The sequence below is a fragment of the Anabrus simplex genome, chromosome 1 (assembly GCF_040414725.1).
Source record: "Anabrus simplex isolate iqAnaSimp1 chromosome 1, ASM4041472v1, whole genome shotgun sequence".
NCBI classification, from domain to species: domain Eukaryota; kingdom Metazoa; phylum Arthropoda; class Insecta; order Orthoptera; family Tettigoniidae; genus Anabrus; species Anabrus simplex.
In genome coordinates, this window is record NC_090265.1 from 34,828,183 (window position 1) to 34,846,969 (window position 18,787).

At 36.7% G+C, this 18,787-nt stretch overlaps 1 protein-coding gene across 2 annotated transcripts in view; it reads right to left on the minus strand.

Annotated features, from left to right (window-relative positions):
- The window catches only part of LOC136883729 (serine/threonine-protein kinase 11-interacting protein), a 252,167-nt gene that overhangs the window by 179,930 nt on the left and 53,450 nt on the right, over positions 1-18,787 (minus strand). For both annotated transcript variants that reach the window (XM_067155993.2, XM_067155992.2), the window contains exon 6: positions 17,025-17,217. In XM_067155993.2, the coding sequence (XP_067012094.2) occupies positions 17,025-17,217 (193 nt within the window). The remainder of the gene's footprint in view (positions 1-17,024; positions 17,218-18,787) is intronic.

Genomic DNA, 18,787 nt, shown 5'->3' on the forward strand with positions numbered 1-18,787 from the left:
CATCAGTTGGGACCGTATCTTCTAGTTCAGTTTCGTCAATGTCCTCACAGTCAGAAATATTGTCTACGTGATCCAGTGGTAGCTAAACAATATCAATAGTATCATTCACATCACAGTCATTTTCATGGACATCACGAACCATAAAGTTTGGATCATTGACTATTTACTCGATTTCTCTAAGACAAACTGCAGTATAGTGACTCATTACGATCTGAAGAAGAAAAAAAAACCTACATAGTCAATGAGCCCCAAATGGGGATCAAGCTTTCAGAAGCCTCCAATGCTAAATGAAAATAACCATGAAGGTGAAAGGGTGTTGTATATCTTATGAAAGCATTAGATATTAAATTCAGTTGATTGGAATTCGGAAATAAAATATTATAACGTGACTTGACTTACTGTTATTTGAAAATTCACAAGTGTTGAAACTTCTGAATACCATGCCTCATCACAGAAATCACGCACTACAACTTACAGCCTTGGCAACAATGAACAAATACTTCAACCACAAGCTTCAAAAATGTCTGTAGAACAATGTCAACACGTAATCATTGCTACCAACCTAAACATAGAATCAGAATCTCCAGGGAAAGAAGAAATCCCCAATTGGGGAACATGGCAGTTAATGGGTTAATGTGGTAGTTTCCCAACTATATATGAGGATGGGTGTATAATATGATTTACCATATTTACGCGAATAATTCCTGCATTAAAAAAAAGTTGAGGCACGGAATTGGATTGCAGGTTTTATTTGTGTCAAGGTTACCAACACCCTCCTGGCTCACCTAGTTTTCGAAGCTGAGGGTACAGTTATGCTTTGTGCAACTGTAGATGGAAGAAATCTGTCCCAACATGTCATAGTTAAATGGAAAACAATTTAGACTTTTAATTCTAAACTGACTTTACATTTTAAAAAAATAGTACCGTATTTTACAGAGTAATTTACATTCAAACTTTTTCCGCGTCACAATAGAACGCGTCTTCCGGAACGTGCAGGGGTAGCTTTCTGCACTTTCACTAACTTTGGTGTGTCTATAGTGTGTTTCATAATTGAAAATAGAGAGAAATCTTAATTCTTTTGTATTCAGCGTTTTAAGGAACGCCACAATATTACGTAGCAGGCAGTACACGAAAAAGTAGAATCCGCGAAAACTGGCAAGGGTTGGCATTTCTGAATTACAAGATGGCTGTTAATTTGAAATCACGTAATTGGAAGTCCGATTTCTGTATTACAAAGACTTCAAATTAACGAGGTTTTACTGTCAAGTGTTTACATTGCACGAAAAGAATATCCACCACCGGTCGTGTTACTGTCCAGTAACCGTCTTACTAATAAAAAGTCCTTATACAGTTGTTCAACAGTTGTATAGTTATACAGTGAATAAACCCTGTATACGCGTTATATATTTTTTCTTACTAATAAACGTGGTATATGCATTGTATTACTATACAGCACGTATACACTCGTTCCAAGTCATAGGAATCTCTTCCTGCAGTTTACTGACGTATTTTGCACGTTCATCGCCTTTATGATCGCTTCTGCTTGTTATCTACGAGCAAAACTTTCTGGAAAGCCGTGCGGTAGTACGGCATATCGAAAAGGCAGTAGCATCACAAAGTGAGACAGCTGGAAATTGGCTTATATTGATATCACGAAAGAAATGGAAAAGCTTAAGAAAAGATCAAGAATACCTAACTGGGATAGTACGAAAAACATAAGCAATTATAATTGAATCGGTGTGTTAAAAAGGGTACACATTCCAAAATCCTTACTTTTCAGGAGAAAGGAAAAACGTTTAGTAGCTAAAAGAAAGGTTTGATCAAAAAAGTTTCTATTAGGCATTTATACATCATATATCTGCATATTCAACTACAAAGTATGGAAATCATATTACGTACGGTTTTCAAGTTATACCATCGAATCGAATCAATAAGGCAACACAATTTTACCACCAGGTAAGACACCTGCTGTGGGATGAGCAAATACCCATGAAAACAAAAATGACATTGTACAAGTCCTATTATGCACCAATTCTTACGTACAGTCTCGAAACCACAACACTGACCAATAGAGATAATTCCAAACTTCAGGCAGCTGAAATGAAATTCCTACGCACTATGATCCAGAAAACCAGGAAAGACAAGATTAGGAATGAGAAAATTAGAGAAGAAGTAGGAATAGATGATTCTCTCCTCAATAAGATTCAGATATCAAGACTGAAGTGGTTTGGTCACATGAAGAGGATGCCAGTAAACAGAACTGCAAGGAAGGAATTTGACAGAAAGGTAGAAGGAAGACGACCCGTGGGAAGGCCATGAAGGAGATGGATAGATTTAGTTAAGAGCAATGTACTGCTGAGAGGTCATGATTGGGACAAGTTGGTGGAGGAAGAATGGTACAAGGACAGGATGAGATGGAGGAGGCTCATATACCATACCCAGGAAACTGGAGATGGTTTAGGATGATGATGATGATGACCATTTTTTATGTCAAGGAATGTGTCCCTTTTTATACTCAAATTTGAGAAAGATCTTTGTAGAGGCAGTAACACATTATTACACAAAAATTCGCCCAACCATAATTTCTTTTATAGTTATTCATTGTCATTCCGTCTCTTTAAAAGTGTTTTACTTTATGAAGATATCTAGCCTCCATAACCCCTGAATGGTGTATTTCTATGTTTAAAATATCGTGAAGATCATCAACGTTATCATCCATTCCTTCAATGTTGAATGGATAAGTCGAATATTTCACCATGATTATATTACTGCAGACAGTAAATACCACGAAAATAAACTGCTCACTCGTTTCTTTTTCCGCTACTCGCTGCTATACAATGCTTATACAAGGGTCCTGGTCTGTATAAGCAATTCAATGAATAACTAACAGATGTATTCACAGGAGGTTTATACACGGTTTATTAGTAACGAATTTCACATGAACGGTGTATAAACCTTGTATAAAAGTTATACACCATTTTTTAGTAAGACTGTAAAAACAGACCACATGTGAGAAGTGTTTTAGACGAACATCAGAATGTGCCAGTTTATTTGTTTCAAACGTTTACATTGCAGAAAAAAATTATTCACCACCAAGTAAAAAGAGACTGCATGTGAAGTGTTTTAGACATGGTGTGTGACAAGTATGTAAATAATTAGGAGAGGATTCTAGTGATGCATGAGACAACGAATCTTCCCATCTACACGGAATCGAGCCTATTGCAAGTTCAGATTAATGAAATACCTGTCATGTAAGCAGGCCTATTTGCTCATTTTCATGGAAAGTATATTTCATAGCAGTGATAATTTATTTTTATCATCTCAGGCAAAGTAGCTAAATCCGTAAATTTACATGTTCATATTTGCGTCAAGACCACGTGAACCTCGCCGAGTGATTGATATGAAATGTTCGTTTATGCCTACATTGCTCTTTTGATGGAATGAATTTCAGTTCATTTAATTTTTTTTTCAAAATGATCCTAAAATGAGGGTGCGGGCATTATTCGACAGCGGGGATTATTCGGGTAAATACAGTATCTAATGTCATCTTAGCTTTTAATGGTACCCGTTTATCCCACAACAGTTGTCTTACTTGGTGGTAAAATTGAGTTGCCTTGCTAATTCAACTGTCCACCTCATATTTTGCAAGGTTGCCTTGATACTATACTTGATAGAAGTACTTAAACGTTGGAACACTGTCAAGTTTGGTGTCATTTATTCTGATTTGCAGTTTGTCATCTCCCTTCTGTAACTTCATCACCACTGCCTTAGCCTCGTTGATATTGAAATCAAATTTCTTAAACTCTTGACTCCATTTCTGCAGCTTTTTCTCCACATCATTTTCAGTTTCACCAGATCATCATCATGTCTGCAAAGACGGAAGCTTGCAAGTCCCACTCCATATCTCCCACAAATATTTTTTCCCAACTCCTTCACTTCCAATCCATAATCCCAACATATTTTTCTCCTGACTCCTTTATTTTTACTCCATATTTTCCACACATTTTCTCCCCACTCCATTATTTATACTTTATATTTTCCACATACTATTTCTGACTCCTTTATTCCCACTCCATATTTCCCACACATTTTTTTCCAATGCAATTTCTCCAGGAAAGGAGTGTAAAAAATAGATTTATTATACCTTATTTCAAATACAGTAGAGGCAATACGCGACACCTTTAGATTTAGCCTTGTTAATGATGATGATGCTGCTTGTTGTTTTAGGGGCCTAACATCGAAGGTCATCAACCCTAGCTTTGTTAAAATGGGAGACAATTCGCAAGTGGCGCTCCTAGCGGCGTGACCTGAAAATTCGTGCTAAATTCAAAATATCAATGGAAATGCATATACAGAAATGGATAAATAAAATACGTTTAGAAAGAAAGTGTTATTAAGATTTTAACTTCAAAGTTGGTAAAGCAATTTTGGATAAATGAATGAATTATTATTATTTAACAGGTCATTATTTAAAGACTAAAATCTATATATATAAAATAAGAGTTTTGTCTGTACATTGCTCAGAATTTGAAAAGAATGGTATTTCTGTATCGGTCATGTCCACAATAACAAGGAAATGCACTTTTTACTTTTCCGTAATTTCTGTTTGTATGTATGTACAAGCATCAGTAGAAAACTGCTAAAGAGAATGTAATGAAAATTGGTATGCAAAGTCGGGAAATAAGTCGCTACAATCTAAGCCATAAATAATTTTATTCACGCTGACGAATATGGTAGTTTAGGGAAAGACCTAAAATTTTATTCTCAAATATTTATGTTATTAATGGTCCTATCTCAATAGAAATCAGTATGCAAAGTTGGAAAATAAGTCACTACAATCTAGGTCATAAATACTCTTATTCATGCTGAAAGAAATGGTAATTTAGGGGAAGGCCTAAACTTAAATTCTGGAATTTTTATGTTATTAGTGCCCTATCTTAGTGAAAATCAGTATGCAAAAGAAATAAGTCACTATAATCTAGGCCTTAAATATTTTTATTCATGCTCAGTGCAATGGTAGTTTAGGGGAAGGCCTAAAATTTAATTCTCTAGTGGTCCTATCGACAAATACTACATTACTAAAGTTATATAGTATTAAATTTCCGATCATTTATGTCTTATACATTTTTACTGTACCGGCTATGATAACAGAGATATTCATGAATGTGGATTTTTGTTGCTAAGTCCATATCAGCGCCAAGTCACAAAAAAAGGGTAAACAGAATTTGATGAAAATTGTTATGTGAAGTCGGGGAATAAGGAACTACAGTCTACACTATAAGTAATTTCGTAAGATGTCCTAATATCACAGAGTCGAAAGAAAACTAAATGTGAAGGCCTACAATACAGAAAGCTCATAACACTGAACAACAATAACATTACATTGACCATTGTTTGTTGTGATGTGCTTTGTGTCTTTTGTTGCCAGTCGTGTCCGATAGACGGGATTACCGCTGTATACCGAGTATATTTTTAATTTGCTTCACGTCGCACCGACACAGATAGGTATTATGGCGACGATGGGATAGGAAAAGGCTAGGAGTGGAAAGGAAGTGACCCTGACGTTAATTACGGTACAGCCCCAGCATTTGCCTGGTGTGAAAACGGAAGACCACGGAAAACTATCTTCAGGGCTGTCGACAGTGGTTTTCGAACCCACTACCTCCCGGATGCAAACTCACAGCTGCGCGCCCCTAATCACATGGCTGACTCACCCGGTCGTACCGAGTATAATAGCCTGCCTGAATATTGGGGGGAAGTAGCTGGGGAGTTAGATAACTTTGTTCTTAAGCATGCCAATTCTCTGGTTCATAAATTTTCTGATACTACTGGTACATAACAAACTGGTTCATCATAGCAGTCAATCCCTACCCTGAGACACTGATTGGAATGCGCAGTGTGTATGTTTAATGGAACAATGGCAGAGGAGTGTTCATGGCTGTCTGCAGCCTGGTCATTCCAGCACTGGAACTTTGGACTGTTAGATCGGCATCGTAGTACTGTTTGTTAAAAGTGAGAACGTGCGGTTTTTCATTTGTTTGTTTGTCCAACCCTTGTCCCGTTTCCCTACGGGGTCGGGTATGAGGTGAGATGAATTTGTCGTGGCGTTTTTTTTAATGACCGGATGCCCTTCCTGACGTCAACCTCATCAGAGGAGTTAATGAGAGATGAAATGAATGACGTGATACATGATAGTAGGGAGAGGGTGAAACCCGGTGCCGGCACATAGCCTACTCCTGTCGAATAGCACCAAGGGGTCTGCTCAAGGCTTAACGTCTCCATCCGACGGACGAATCACCATCAACAGCGTCATATGCCCTCACTCCATATGAGCACTGCGGAGAGGTTTGGAATTTAATCCAGGCTTTTGGCACGCAATCTAGTGATTAGAAATTGTATACCACCACCTCCCCTACCCTGCCGGCCAACATTCTGATGGTGAAAATTTTTTCGACCAACGGGACTCGAACCGGCTAACCTCGGTGTTAGACCGTTTTAGACTTCAGCGCCTTAACGATCATGGCCACCAGGCGGGCTTGCGGTTTTTCATTTGATCGAGTATTTTATATGATAACATTGCTTTTAAACCCTACACTCCTACTGACGTTTTTGTAACGGCCTAAGTTAATTGTAGTTAGGAAAACCACAGTCTTTCTGAGAATCTCGTTGCGAAGCACGGGTACATCACCTAGTTACACATATAATCAAGATGTGAAACGGACTGCTGTGAAAGGGCTCGATCTTTAATTGGTGCATTACTTTTTTAGCTTTAGCATTCCTGCCTAAATTTCTACAGCAAGATTTGTCTTTTTTCTCATTTAAAAAGCTTTGTATCAACACATTCACTTGTCAATAAAAATTTTGGCACATTCCTTACACACATGATTCATTGAATTACAATTTAAGAGCTGGACAATTTTCCTCTTAACTTGAAGCTTACTAACAGAAAGAAAATCTATAAATTTAGCATCAAAAACATACAACATTTCCCTACAAGCAATACTTGCCATTACATTAGGGTAAACCAAATTTGCATAATCATTTTGTTTCAACAAAATATGTACATTTCGTAAGTCACCCATATTTTGTTCAGTGCTTGACAACGCATTCCGGCATTCCAAATGGGATAACTTTGAACACAAGCAGCCCCACATATATGCATATGCATTTTCCTGAATTAAATCAAAACCCACAGTTCACACCTACAACAGCACATTGGTACTGAAGGTTAACTGCTGCACTATACAATAAAATAAGCTTATTATATTTTAAGACAGTTAAAATATGGACCGTGCAGGTCAGAAATTTAGGAAGTACTATAAAAATCTTGTGTCAGTGGAAGAATATATATGCAAGCACAATATTGACTTACATTTTCTTGTCACGAGGGAAACGGAAGAAAGATCACAAATCTTTCTGCACTTCATAGTTATTGCAGCCGAATACAGTACATATCTTTCCACTCATGCTGAGAGGAGATATAAAAGAATGAGACACACTACTATTTGCTTATGTCAACTTACTGCAAATGCATAAACAATGCCAAAATCTTCACAATACACGTGCTCTTATGACAGAATCAGTAACTCAAGGTCACTCTGCTAGACAGAGCTCTAATCGCTGTCCCTCGATATCTTGCAGACTGTCGGGTATTGTCTCTACTGTATTTGCTTATATTAAATGAGACACGATTAATTGTATGAAATGTGTATGACAATTCTCTAGACTCGAAAATTTTTTTGGTGAAAGAACAGTTCTTGGTATTTTAACCCTCAACTGGTGACGTATTCCGGAAGGAACATAACTGGTGACATGGTGTCTGAGAGACGTCTATAATTTGAGCATTTTTAATGGAATCACATTTCATTAAGGCGAGGTTTATTCATTTTATATTGAAAAGGCATATCTTGACGAATGGTTTAACACATTTTATTACCAACTCCATTGCACCAAAAATTAAAAAAAATTCTGAATCCAAGCGTATGTCACTTTATGAAGAATAAATCTAGGTTTCAACTTAGATTGCATCATAGTCCCTCATATGCATCCGAATGGCTCAAAAACTACTTTCCTACACAGACTGAAACATAATCATTTCAGAAAACTTAAGTTTATCACACATTCACTGAAACTACAAAAACCTGCAATGCACTAATTTTTGCACTTTCAAAATATTCAAAAATATTACAAATATTTGTAATTTGTCTTATTTGATTTCTTTTTCGTCCAATACACACCCGAATCACATATTATATTTGTTTGCATGTTTTCACTAATCTCAAGAAAATACATATAGGGTTTATCTTTTTCTGAACCCTTTGGAGCAAAAGTGGCCTAAGTGTTCAAATTAAGAAGTGATCAATATACATGCCACACATATCTTGTGAAACTTCGTAAACGAACAGAAATATTACTTTTGATAACTTGTTTACATTGCAGAAATATCCCTGGAAAATGTAAAATTCCAGGCAGTTTTAGGTTCTATTTGATTGCCAATTCTTGTTTGAGCACGTAATGCAGGTAACCGAATTATGTTGTGACTTGGTGTGCGTACATTTCTAGTAGGTTCTTTAGCGGACCATTTATAACGGGTCTTTTTTACCATAGTAATAATGCTGTTCTGCGCATTCTTGATCTTCACCTTCACTATCTGTGCCTTCTTCTTCCGAGTCAGTACAATGATCACTTTCAATAGCAAAGTCACTGTCCACACCCTTTTCAACATCACTAAATTCTGTATCTAACCACTGTGCTACCTGATCTTCGAACCCAGGACCTTCAGGCCTTATAGGTCGAGATGGACCAGCACGGTCTGCCATTGTTGAATTACGAACAAAAATTAAAAATCTATGAGTTCACTTCGTACAACTTAAGAATCCACGCATTAAAATGTTACACAACTGGTGACGTGGTGTCTACGAAGCCACTTGGAAACTTGTCTACACTCTGAGGAGAGAACGATAATACGGAAGGCGAATTTCTAATGATGAAACGTTTGTTGACAGAGAGATAAAAAGGTACTGCAAACCAAAAGTCTCACTTCCGATTGTGTGCTTAGGGGTGTACATGTATCTCCTACAAGGAGTCTGCCAGACACCACGTCACCAGTTGAGGGTTAAGTTAATCAATGTCATTGTATGGAATAATAACAATATGTGTGTGGTTAAGTGTAAGAAAGGGCCAAGAGCCCTAACTTCGCCACAGAAAATAAAGGCTTCATCTATCTATCTATCTAGCAAGAAACTCTGATTCCAAGAATCAATCTAACATCATCAGATACAACACTTCCTTTGTCATACAAAACACTACAATTTCCTTTTAGTCTTCCTTTTTGTACCATTCTAAACAAACTGCAAGAATGAACTTAGGATCATATTGGTATCTCTCCATTTACTCATGATCAGTTATATGTTGCAACGACCCAAGTGCGTTCCTTCAGTAATTTATTATTATTAATTTATTAACTCCAGTAGCAGTTCTTTTACGTGCCAGTAAATAGTGAAACCTCGATTCTCCGTTTTTCGAGGTACCATGAAAATAAAACGTACAATACGGGAAAACGGAAAATCCGGGAATGAATGAAAACCATCAACAATTTGGCTAAACATCACAAAAATGAAATATGTATAATTATAATCTTACAAAACTCCTAAACCAAACCAAACTACAGCCCCAGTGGGACTTTGCCTGCCAAGCGACCGCTGCTCAGCCCGAAGGACTCCAGATTACGAGGTGCCCATGGTCAGTGCGACGAATCCTCTCGGCCGATATTCCTGGCTCTGTAGATCGGGGTCGCCATCTCACCATTAGATAGCTCCACAATTAAAGGTAATCACGTAGGCTGAGTGGACCTGGAACCAGACTTATATCCAGGTAAAATTGTCTGACCTGGTCGCAATCGAACCCGGGCCTCTGGATGAGAGGCGGGCATGTTAGACCACGAAACCGCATTAATTACCGGTACGCGAGTTCAAAATTTCGATACTTTATATTCAGTTTTACAGGGGAATATTCGTCAGTTTCCCGTGAAAACTTCTTTCAGTTCAGCGACTTTGATTAAGCTAGCCAAACTCTTCGAAAAATCTAATAACGCCAAGCCAAACGACAATCGACCACAAGTAGTTTTTAATTCTCTTATCTAATAAAATAAAGCACATTAGATACGAAAGCACCCAAAATGAATGCGAAATCCGTTCATTTCTTAATCTTTCATTGTAATTTGGTCTCCGGTATACTGTTCGTAGTCAGTTTCTGGAAATCTCGTACCGCGCAAATTAGGCCTACGTCGACTTTTAAAGGTTATGTTGAACTTGAAAACATGGTTTCGAATGTATCGATTCTTAAAAGTTCTCGAATGCATTATATTCAATTCTGCGCGTTACAAATTCAATCAAATTGGAAAGATAAAAGAAATATCAAAACTCCAGAAATTACGTTTATTCGTGACCTTGAGGTCATCTGGAAAGCGCGCTCGCTGCACATGTCAGTACGAGTTTGAAATTATACCAACCATTTAAAATGTAACGTGCGCAAATAAAACGACTGCGGTTTTTGGTATTCTAACACGAAAACGTAAAATTCCCAGTCTTACATTAGGACCTAAACAGTAATAGGCAATTCCAAGACCTCCCATGGCTTTCTTTTTTTAAAATTACATTTAGGTGCAACATGTGTTTTGGTCTCGCTAACATAATCATGTACGATAATATCAAAAATACTGAATTTGTGTTAAGAAGCAGTTTCGATTCCTGCCTGAAAGCCCAGTTACTCTGCAGTGCCCTGAGCAAAGTGCCAAAAACCTCTTCGGCAGTACGATCGAAAAAAGTAAAAATATAAACATCTAACCCTGGACATAATATGGACGTTTTATAAGTGCGAACATTTGACGAAACTCGTTCCGTCTTCAAGCAGAGCTGTCGAAATGCGCCGTGTCTCCTTGCAATTGTTGTCGCCACTCTCTGCTTTATGATTTTCCGAGATTCTCTAAACAATACCACCCGAATGCGATGCTAAGATGGTCCCTTATGCAAGTTCACCGCCGATCGCTTTTCCAGTACCGGTACAGTACTTGCTTTAATTATCGCAGTGACGGGGCGTTAACGCCAAGATCCATAAATATGCCATAGCCATCCTTTTGTGAGATACAGTTTATAAAAAAACGATTGATCGAGGATTTAGCGTTGATGGGACTGGAATTTCTGGACGGTTGATCCGGGAAATCGTTTCTTCGAGGAACGGATAATGTGGGACTTTTACAACGTGATTTAATTACGATGTTCGCGGGACCACGTAATTTGAACGCATATACCGGGAAAACGTATTTTCCGGGAACGGATAATCGAGGTTCCACTGTAAGCTTATTATATTTTAAGACAGTTAAAATATGGACCGTGCAGGTCAGAAATTTAGGAAGTACTATAAAAATCTTGTGTCAGTGGAAGAATATATATGCAAGCACAATATTGACTTACATTTTCTTGTCACGAGGGAAATGGAAGAAAGATCACAAATCTTTCTGCACTTCATAGTTATTGCAGCCGAATACAGTACATATCTTTCCACTCATGCTGAGAGGAGATATAAAAGAATGAGACACACTACTATTTGCGTATGTCAACTTACTGCAAATGCATAAACAATGCCAAAATCTTCACAATACACGTGCTCTTATGACAGAATCAGTAACTCAAGGTCACTCCGCTAGACAGAGCTCTAATCGCTGTCCCTCGATATCTTGCAGACTGTCGGGTATTGTCTCTACTGTATTTGCTTATATTAAATGAGACACGATTAATTGTATGAAATGTGTATGACAATTCTCTAGACTCGAAAATTTTTTTGGTGAAAGAACAGTTCTTGGTATTTTAAGTTAATCAATGTCATTGTATGGAATAATAACAATATGTGTGTGGTTAAGTGTAAGAAAGGGCCAAGAGCCCTAACTTCGCCACAGAAAATAAAGGCTTCATCTATCTATCTATCTAGCAAGAAACTCTGATTCCAAGAATCAATCTAACATCATCAGATACAACACTTCCTTTGTCATACAAAACACTACAATTTCCTTTTAGTCTTCCTTTTTGTACCATTTTAAACAAACTGCAAGAATGAACTTAGGATCATATTGGTATCTCTCCATTTACTCATGATCAGTTATATGTTGCAACGACCCAAGTGCGTTCCTTCAATAATTTATTATTATTAATTTATTAACTCCAGTAGCAGTTCTTTTACGTGCCAGTAAATCTATCTACATGAGCTGAGCACCTTCAAATACCACCGGACTGAGCCAGGATTGAACCTGCCAAGTTGGGGTCAGAAGGCCAGCACCCCCACCATGTGTGCCACTCAGCCCAGCTGAAATATACTTGTTGAGCTATAATTACTTTTTGAATTTCATGAAAAGCACCACATTCACTGTAGACCCCTGGATTCTGATCTGAGGAACACTTCACATAAAAAATAATGAAAAATAGTGAAAAACATCAAAAAGCATAACCTTGAATATTTTGTCCATGCCATGTGACATCCAGCAAAATACAGTCTGTTGCATATCATCACGTAAGATAAGATCATAGAAAAACTAGGTCCCAGTAGAAGAATGTCATGGCAAAAGAATCTGAAGGAAAAGTATGGAAAAATTTACCTCTGAACTACTGTATTTACTCGTATATTAGACCCCCCTGGCTTTCTTGAGACAAAGAAAATGAAAAAAATCTCGCATACAAAACCCCCATCGTAATTCATCAGAGAAGAACAACGATTTCGCTTTGAAGCGGGTACCAAATTTACTGCAGCTCCAATGACATCGCACAAATTTGTGAATAGTTTTGTCCAAACGACCCACGCAATGCAAACACACATCAAAGTCATGTGGTGCATCTGTGTTTTGCAGGTAAGAAATGTCCGCCTCCGTAGCATAGGCCTACTGCAGCTCTGATGACGTCGCACAAATAGATTAATAGTTTCGTGTCTGACCCACGTAATGCAAGCACGCATCAGTCATGCTATAATGTCTGTCTTTTGTAGTTAAGAATGTCTGCCAGTGTAATGGTTAGCACAATTAGCTGCCGTTCTCTGGCGGGACCTGAGTTTGATTCCCGATACTGTACCGCCAGAGGTTTAAGAAAGGCAGGAAGGTTGATATGTGGTAAAAATGGTGCATGCAGCTCCCTTCCACTGGGGGCATGCCTAAAAAGAGCAGTACCACCACGGGATAAGGACACACGTTTACTTTAGTTAAGCAATATTCACAGTTGTTGCTATTCATACAGCAAGCGAATCATTAGCAAAGTGATCATTTAATATCTCGTAACTCAGGCAAATATAAGTAATTTTTGGAGAGAAGTAGGTTTAAAATGTGATAAAAACAATCCAATCATAGCGACTGTTTTACTCGGCAACGTACCAAACAAATAATAATACTGATATTACGTCCCCACTAACCACTTACACAATTTTTGGAGACACCAAACAAAACATACCATGCATTAATAAAAAAACTGAAATGCTGAACGTACGAAATTAAACATTATGGTGATTAAACAAATTACCACAACACCTGTAGATATTCATAAATGCAACAAGCTTTCCTGTTTTTTATTTTTATTCTTTCCATCGTGGAACTTCTAGCATTATCCCAGCGCTCGATAGCATACCTAACCTAAACAATGTGGTCTCTCTTATTTCAATTACAGCTGTTTAGGTAAGTCCTGCTGTGATAGGACATTCCAGAAGACGCATTCTATCATGACGCAGATAAATTTTGAATTTAAATTACTCTGTAACATACTACTGTTTCAAAATGTAAAGGCAGTTTCGAATTAAAAGTCTGAATTTTGATAATGGGTCCGACAATGTACTTCAAATTACGAATTAGCCATATTTCGAATTAAACAATCTAAATAACATGAAAAACAGTATCTCATGTTTCCGGGAACGAGAGCTTCTTCGAATTAGGCGGAATTTTGAATTATCGAGGTTCTACTGTACATATGTTGTAGAAACATTGTGGTTTGACGCTATAAAGTTGAAGATGAAACAGTCACAATGGAAATAAAAGTTTTAAATTATGCAAAAATTGCATTAAAGTAAGGCACTTAGTCGCTGTTGAAGGATGATTCAATTAGATCAATCTGGATGCCGAGGATTCTTGAAAATTTGTGTACCCTTCGCTACAAAGTTCTGACAGCTGTAAGTGATCATAATTATGGTAGCAGTGCTATTTAGAAAACAACTGATGCACACGCAGTGAACAATGTAGAAAAATGGTACAATGATGTCCAAAGAGCTTCCAGTTCAATGTCAAAACTGAAGGCAAAAGTTGCACTTGAAAGTCAAATTATTTCTGTGAAGTAGCTGGAGAAGATTTGCAGTTCAATGCAGAAACAAGTGAACTGATAAATAATAATAATAATAATAATAATAATAATAATAATAATAATAATAATAATAATAATAATAATAATAATAATAATAATAATAATCATCATCATCATCATCATCATCATCATCATCATCATCATCATCATAAAAAGCCAAATTAGTACAAGGGCTGTAGAAAAAAGGGGGCTGATCGAATAGTAAAAATAAATAAAATAATAAAAATATAATATGTGACTCACCTTGCACTGCGATGTGTTGGACTGATAAGAAAGGAAGGAGGGGAGGGGAAAGGGGTAGGGCAGATCAGAGAGAATGGGGAAGTGAGGAGGGGCTATTTTATGGTGGGGCTGAGGGGTGTGGGAATAGGGGTAAATGCTGCGGAAAGGTACCATGGATTGAATGGAAAATTTGATTTTTGATTGCTTCTGTGAACAGGCCCAATTTTTCTTCCTCTATCGAAATTTTGTGAATGTTTGGCAAATGATTTGGTGAGTAGTGTTGCTACTGAAATTACTGAAGAATCACGAGCATCATCTGCGGGAAGACTAGTAGGTAGAGATGGTAGAGATTATTTTCCTAACAGAATAATATTGCAGTGGGCGTGAAGAAGGAAGGACACTCGCAGCGTACGTTCAAGGTTTGCTACAACGAGTCCAAACACAACACCGACAGTGCTATGAAGAAAATGACGACCGTATATGCCGTAAATATGATGTAGGTCTTTGTATAGGAGAATGTTTTGAGTGTTAAACCATACCAAAGCTAGGTATTGGGAATAACAATGTGTAATTCTGTTGTTCAGTGACGAAAAACTATCAAACTTTTCTGAGTGAATTAGAAATTCAAGTACGTGAACAACAAGGATAACAGAATGTACCAATATTCTAGCCTGATATTATTTCCAATGCTGAAGGTATGCATTTTTGAATTGATTTCATGTGATAGTCCATTTTTTCTAGAATATGTATATAAATTTGTTTATTTATACCGCAAAAACTGACAATAACTGTGATTTATTCTGACAGTTTAAATCACGCCGGCACAGGGTAGGGATGCTATCTTGACTTGCTGGGCTCATAGTGTTAAACGTGCAGGTGGAGATTAAGGGGACGTTGGGTTTTTCTTTCTTTAATGTGGTCGAAGGACGATATCTGTGTTTATTATTCTTTCAATGACAAAATTATTGTAACCATTGGATTTTGCGATACCTCGAATGGTGTTCAGTTCGTTTCTTAGATCTTTTTTAGACATAGGTACAATAAAGGCTCGGTGAACTAAGCTGTTGTAAGTTGCTCGTTTGTGAGTCTGTGGATGTGTTGAGTCTTGGCGGATTGTAGAAGCAGTTTGAGTGGGTTTTCTGAAGATCTTATAATTTAAAAAGGTTGGGTGTCTGGTGATGGTTAAATCTAAATAGTTCATTTTTTGGTCTTTTTCAGATTCCAGTGTGAATTGAATAGGTGAATCAACGTTATTAAGACTGAGACGAGTGGTAGCAGCATCGACTGTTTTTCATCCATAATTACTACGATATCGTCTACATATCTAGCCCAAAGGAGAATATTGTTGAAGTTTTTGTTGTTATCAATTTTAGTATGTTCTAGAAAATCTAGGTAGATTTCTGCTAAGATACCCGAGGCAGGCGAGCTCATTGCCAAACCTTCCTGTTGATAGATGATGTTATCAAAAGTGCAGAAAATGTTATTTACAACTAATTTTAGAACGGACATGAAATCCTGGATTTCTAATTTACTTAAATGGCTGTATTTATTTAAATTATTTTTGATAACATGGTATAATTTTGATACTTGTAAGCTGGGACACATATTTACGATATCAAAAGAATGAAGGGAGTGATGGGGTTGGATATTGAGCTTCTTTAATTTATCAATTAGAACTGTAGTGTTTTTAACAGATTTTTTGGCCCTAGATTGGTAATTCTTCTTCAAGAACATTTGGATAAATTGCAAAATTTTGTATAAAGGGCATTTTTACTGTTATTATTTGTCAGTTCACTTGTTTCCACATTGAACTGCAAATCTTCTCCACCTAACACAGAAATAATTTGACTTTCAAGTGCAGCACTCGCCTTCAGTTTTTAAGGACATTAAACTAGAAGCTCTTTGGACATCAATGTACCATGTTTCAACATTGTTCACTGAGTGTGCATCAGTTGTTTTCTAAATACCACTGCTACCATATATAATATATGTACATTGTTTATGGACTATTCAACATGTTGTGCAATTCGAGTTGTTGGCTGATGATGACCTTGACCTTAGGTCGAAACTAGTTCCAAATAAATGTTTCATTTGTAATGTAACCTGCATTACAAAACTTTTGTATTGAAAAGATGGAACTGTTAAACTAAACTTTTAATTTTATATGTAATCAATGATCATGGCCACCAAACAGGATCAAAAACAATGTTTCCTCACCATTAAAGAGCTTTCCCCTACATATTTACTTTCTTTTAAATCAAATCAATGCATCCTGTAAGATGGATCTGTCCATTTCAAGGTCCTAACTGACAATGAAGGAAGGTATGAAGGTTTTGGCTAAAATTATAACCCATTTTTAGCCAGAAAAGTTTTTTTTCAACCTAATATAAAGATCAGCTCATAAAACATCAATATCCTCACCATCCTCCTCAAATTCTTCTTTCATTGCATCTTCTTTCTCTTCCTCTGCTTCCACATACATGTGTACGTCTTCTGATGAAACTTCTTTAGCATTCTGAGTAGTTTCTTCTTCCTTAGAAATAAATCTCTCGTCTTCATCATGTTTGCCTGAAGGGATGATAACGTTACTGGGTTTTGGACTAGACTTCACTTGCTGCAACAGAAACACAACACAACTCAATGACTACAGAATATAGCACAGAACCTGAAGAGCACTCAAGTTTAATATTTTTGGAGAATAAACAAAAATGGAAATCGACAGGAAGTACAAGCAAAGATAAAGGGTAGGATTCTCCATCTGTTCAATACAACAATAAAATGTGATATAATTAAAATGTCCATTTTTATTGTCAATTTTTAGGTACCGGTTTCGGCATTTTTTTATGCAATCATCAGCCTAGGGTTAAGCAAACAGGACATTGAGTAAATTACATGTGTATGTACACAAATAAACCTTCTCAAATACCTAGCAGTTTATAATTGTGTCACAACATAAAACATTTGACTGCACAAATATTTCCTATATATATCATAAAGTTCTAGAAAAGAGGTAAAATTGTTCTATATACAGCTTGTGCATTTCTATCACCTGGTAATGTTCAATGCTGTAATTGTGTACAGAATTACAGTAGCCACAAGTTTGTGTAAAATCTTCTTTCTTGACTATCCAAACAGCTGATTAAAATTAGACTATTGACCTTGGAGCAATATATAAAATCTTTTTGAACGTTGTATCATGAGAAATTTTAGCATATATACAATATATGCATATATACCAATTTACGATGGCTCTCTGATTATAAATCCATGAGGAACTATTTTTTACAAACATCAGACAATAAAATGGTCTTCCCCTTTTATACTATATAATAATAATACTCTGAAAAATTTGCTAATAATGAATATATGCTAAAATCCCTCATGATACAACGTTCAAAAAGATTTTATATACAGACATGCCAACTTTCAAAAGTGAAAAATCAGATCAATTTTGCAGCGAATCGCGACGTATTACAACACATCACTGATGGCAGAACATGTACAAATTCATTATAATTCAATACATTAACAATTCTATTTGCCCATATATATTTTTTCCATCATTTACATGTGAATACTAAATACTGGACATACCTGAACTGTAAGAATAAGCGACTTCTCATCCTTCAACATGGTGATCACATTACGACTAATTGTTGTTCAACACACCAGTAGCTGACTTAGCCTTCTTCAGAAACTCGGAACAAAATTTTTGCTCAAATCACTTGCCTTGCTGAACTGATTTCAAGGTTAAAAGTTTCTCCAAAGTTTGTTCAGACAGCAAGGATCTGAATTGTGTTTTTGTCTTTGTGACTCTGCTAAGAATCCTTTCACATTCTGCATTGCTACATGGAATTGATAAAATAGCAAGCATCACCTTAGAGAGTCTGTCATATTTAAGTACACCATCAGCTGATTTCATCTGACCTACCAATGCCCATTGAACATCAATTCTTCCTTTTGTCAGGCCTGTTTCTTCGAGCTGAAAGTTACAGAACTGGGAGTGCAGAATATCAGTTTCTTTATCCAAATGTTCCGTTTCACTAGTCAAAATGTTCAGACACTTGTTTATGAAAAATCTAAGGCTAGATGCAACTTCTACATTAATTAAAACTTCATCTTTGAATGGAAATTTGTGTACCATGTAGTCACACAATGAAGAGAAACACTTTCTAACAGACTTA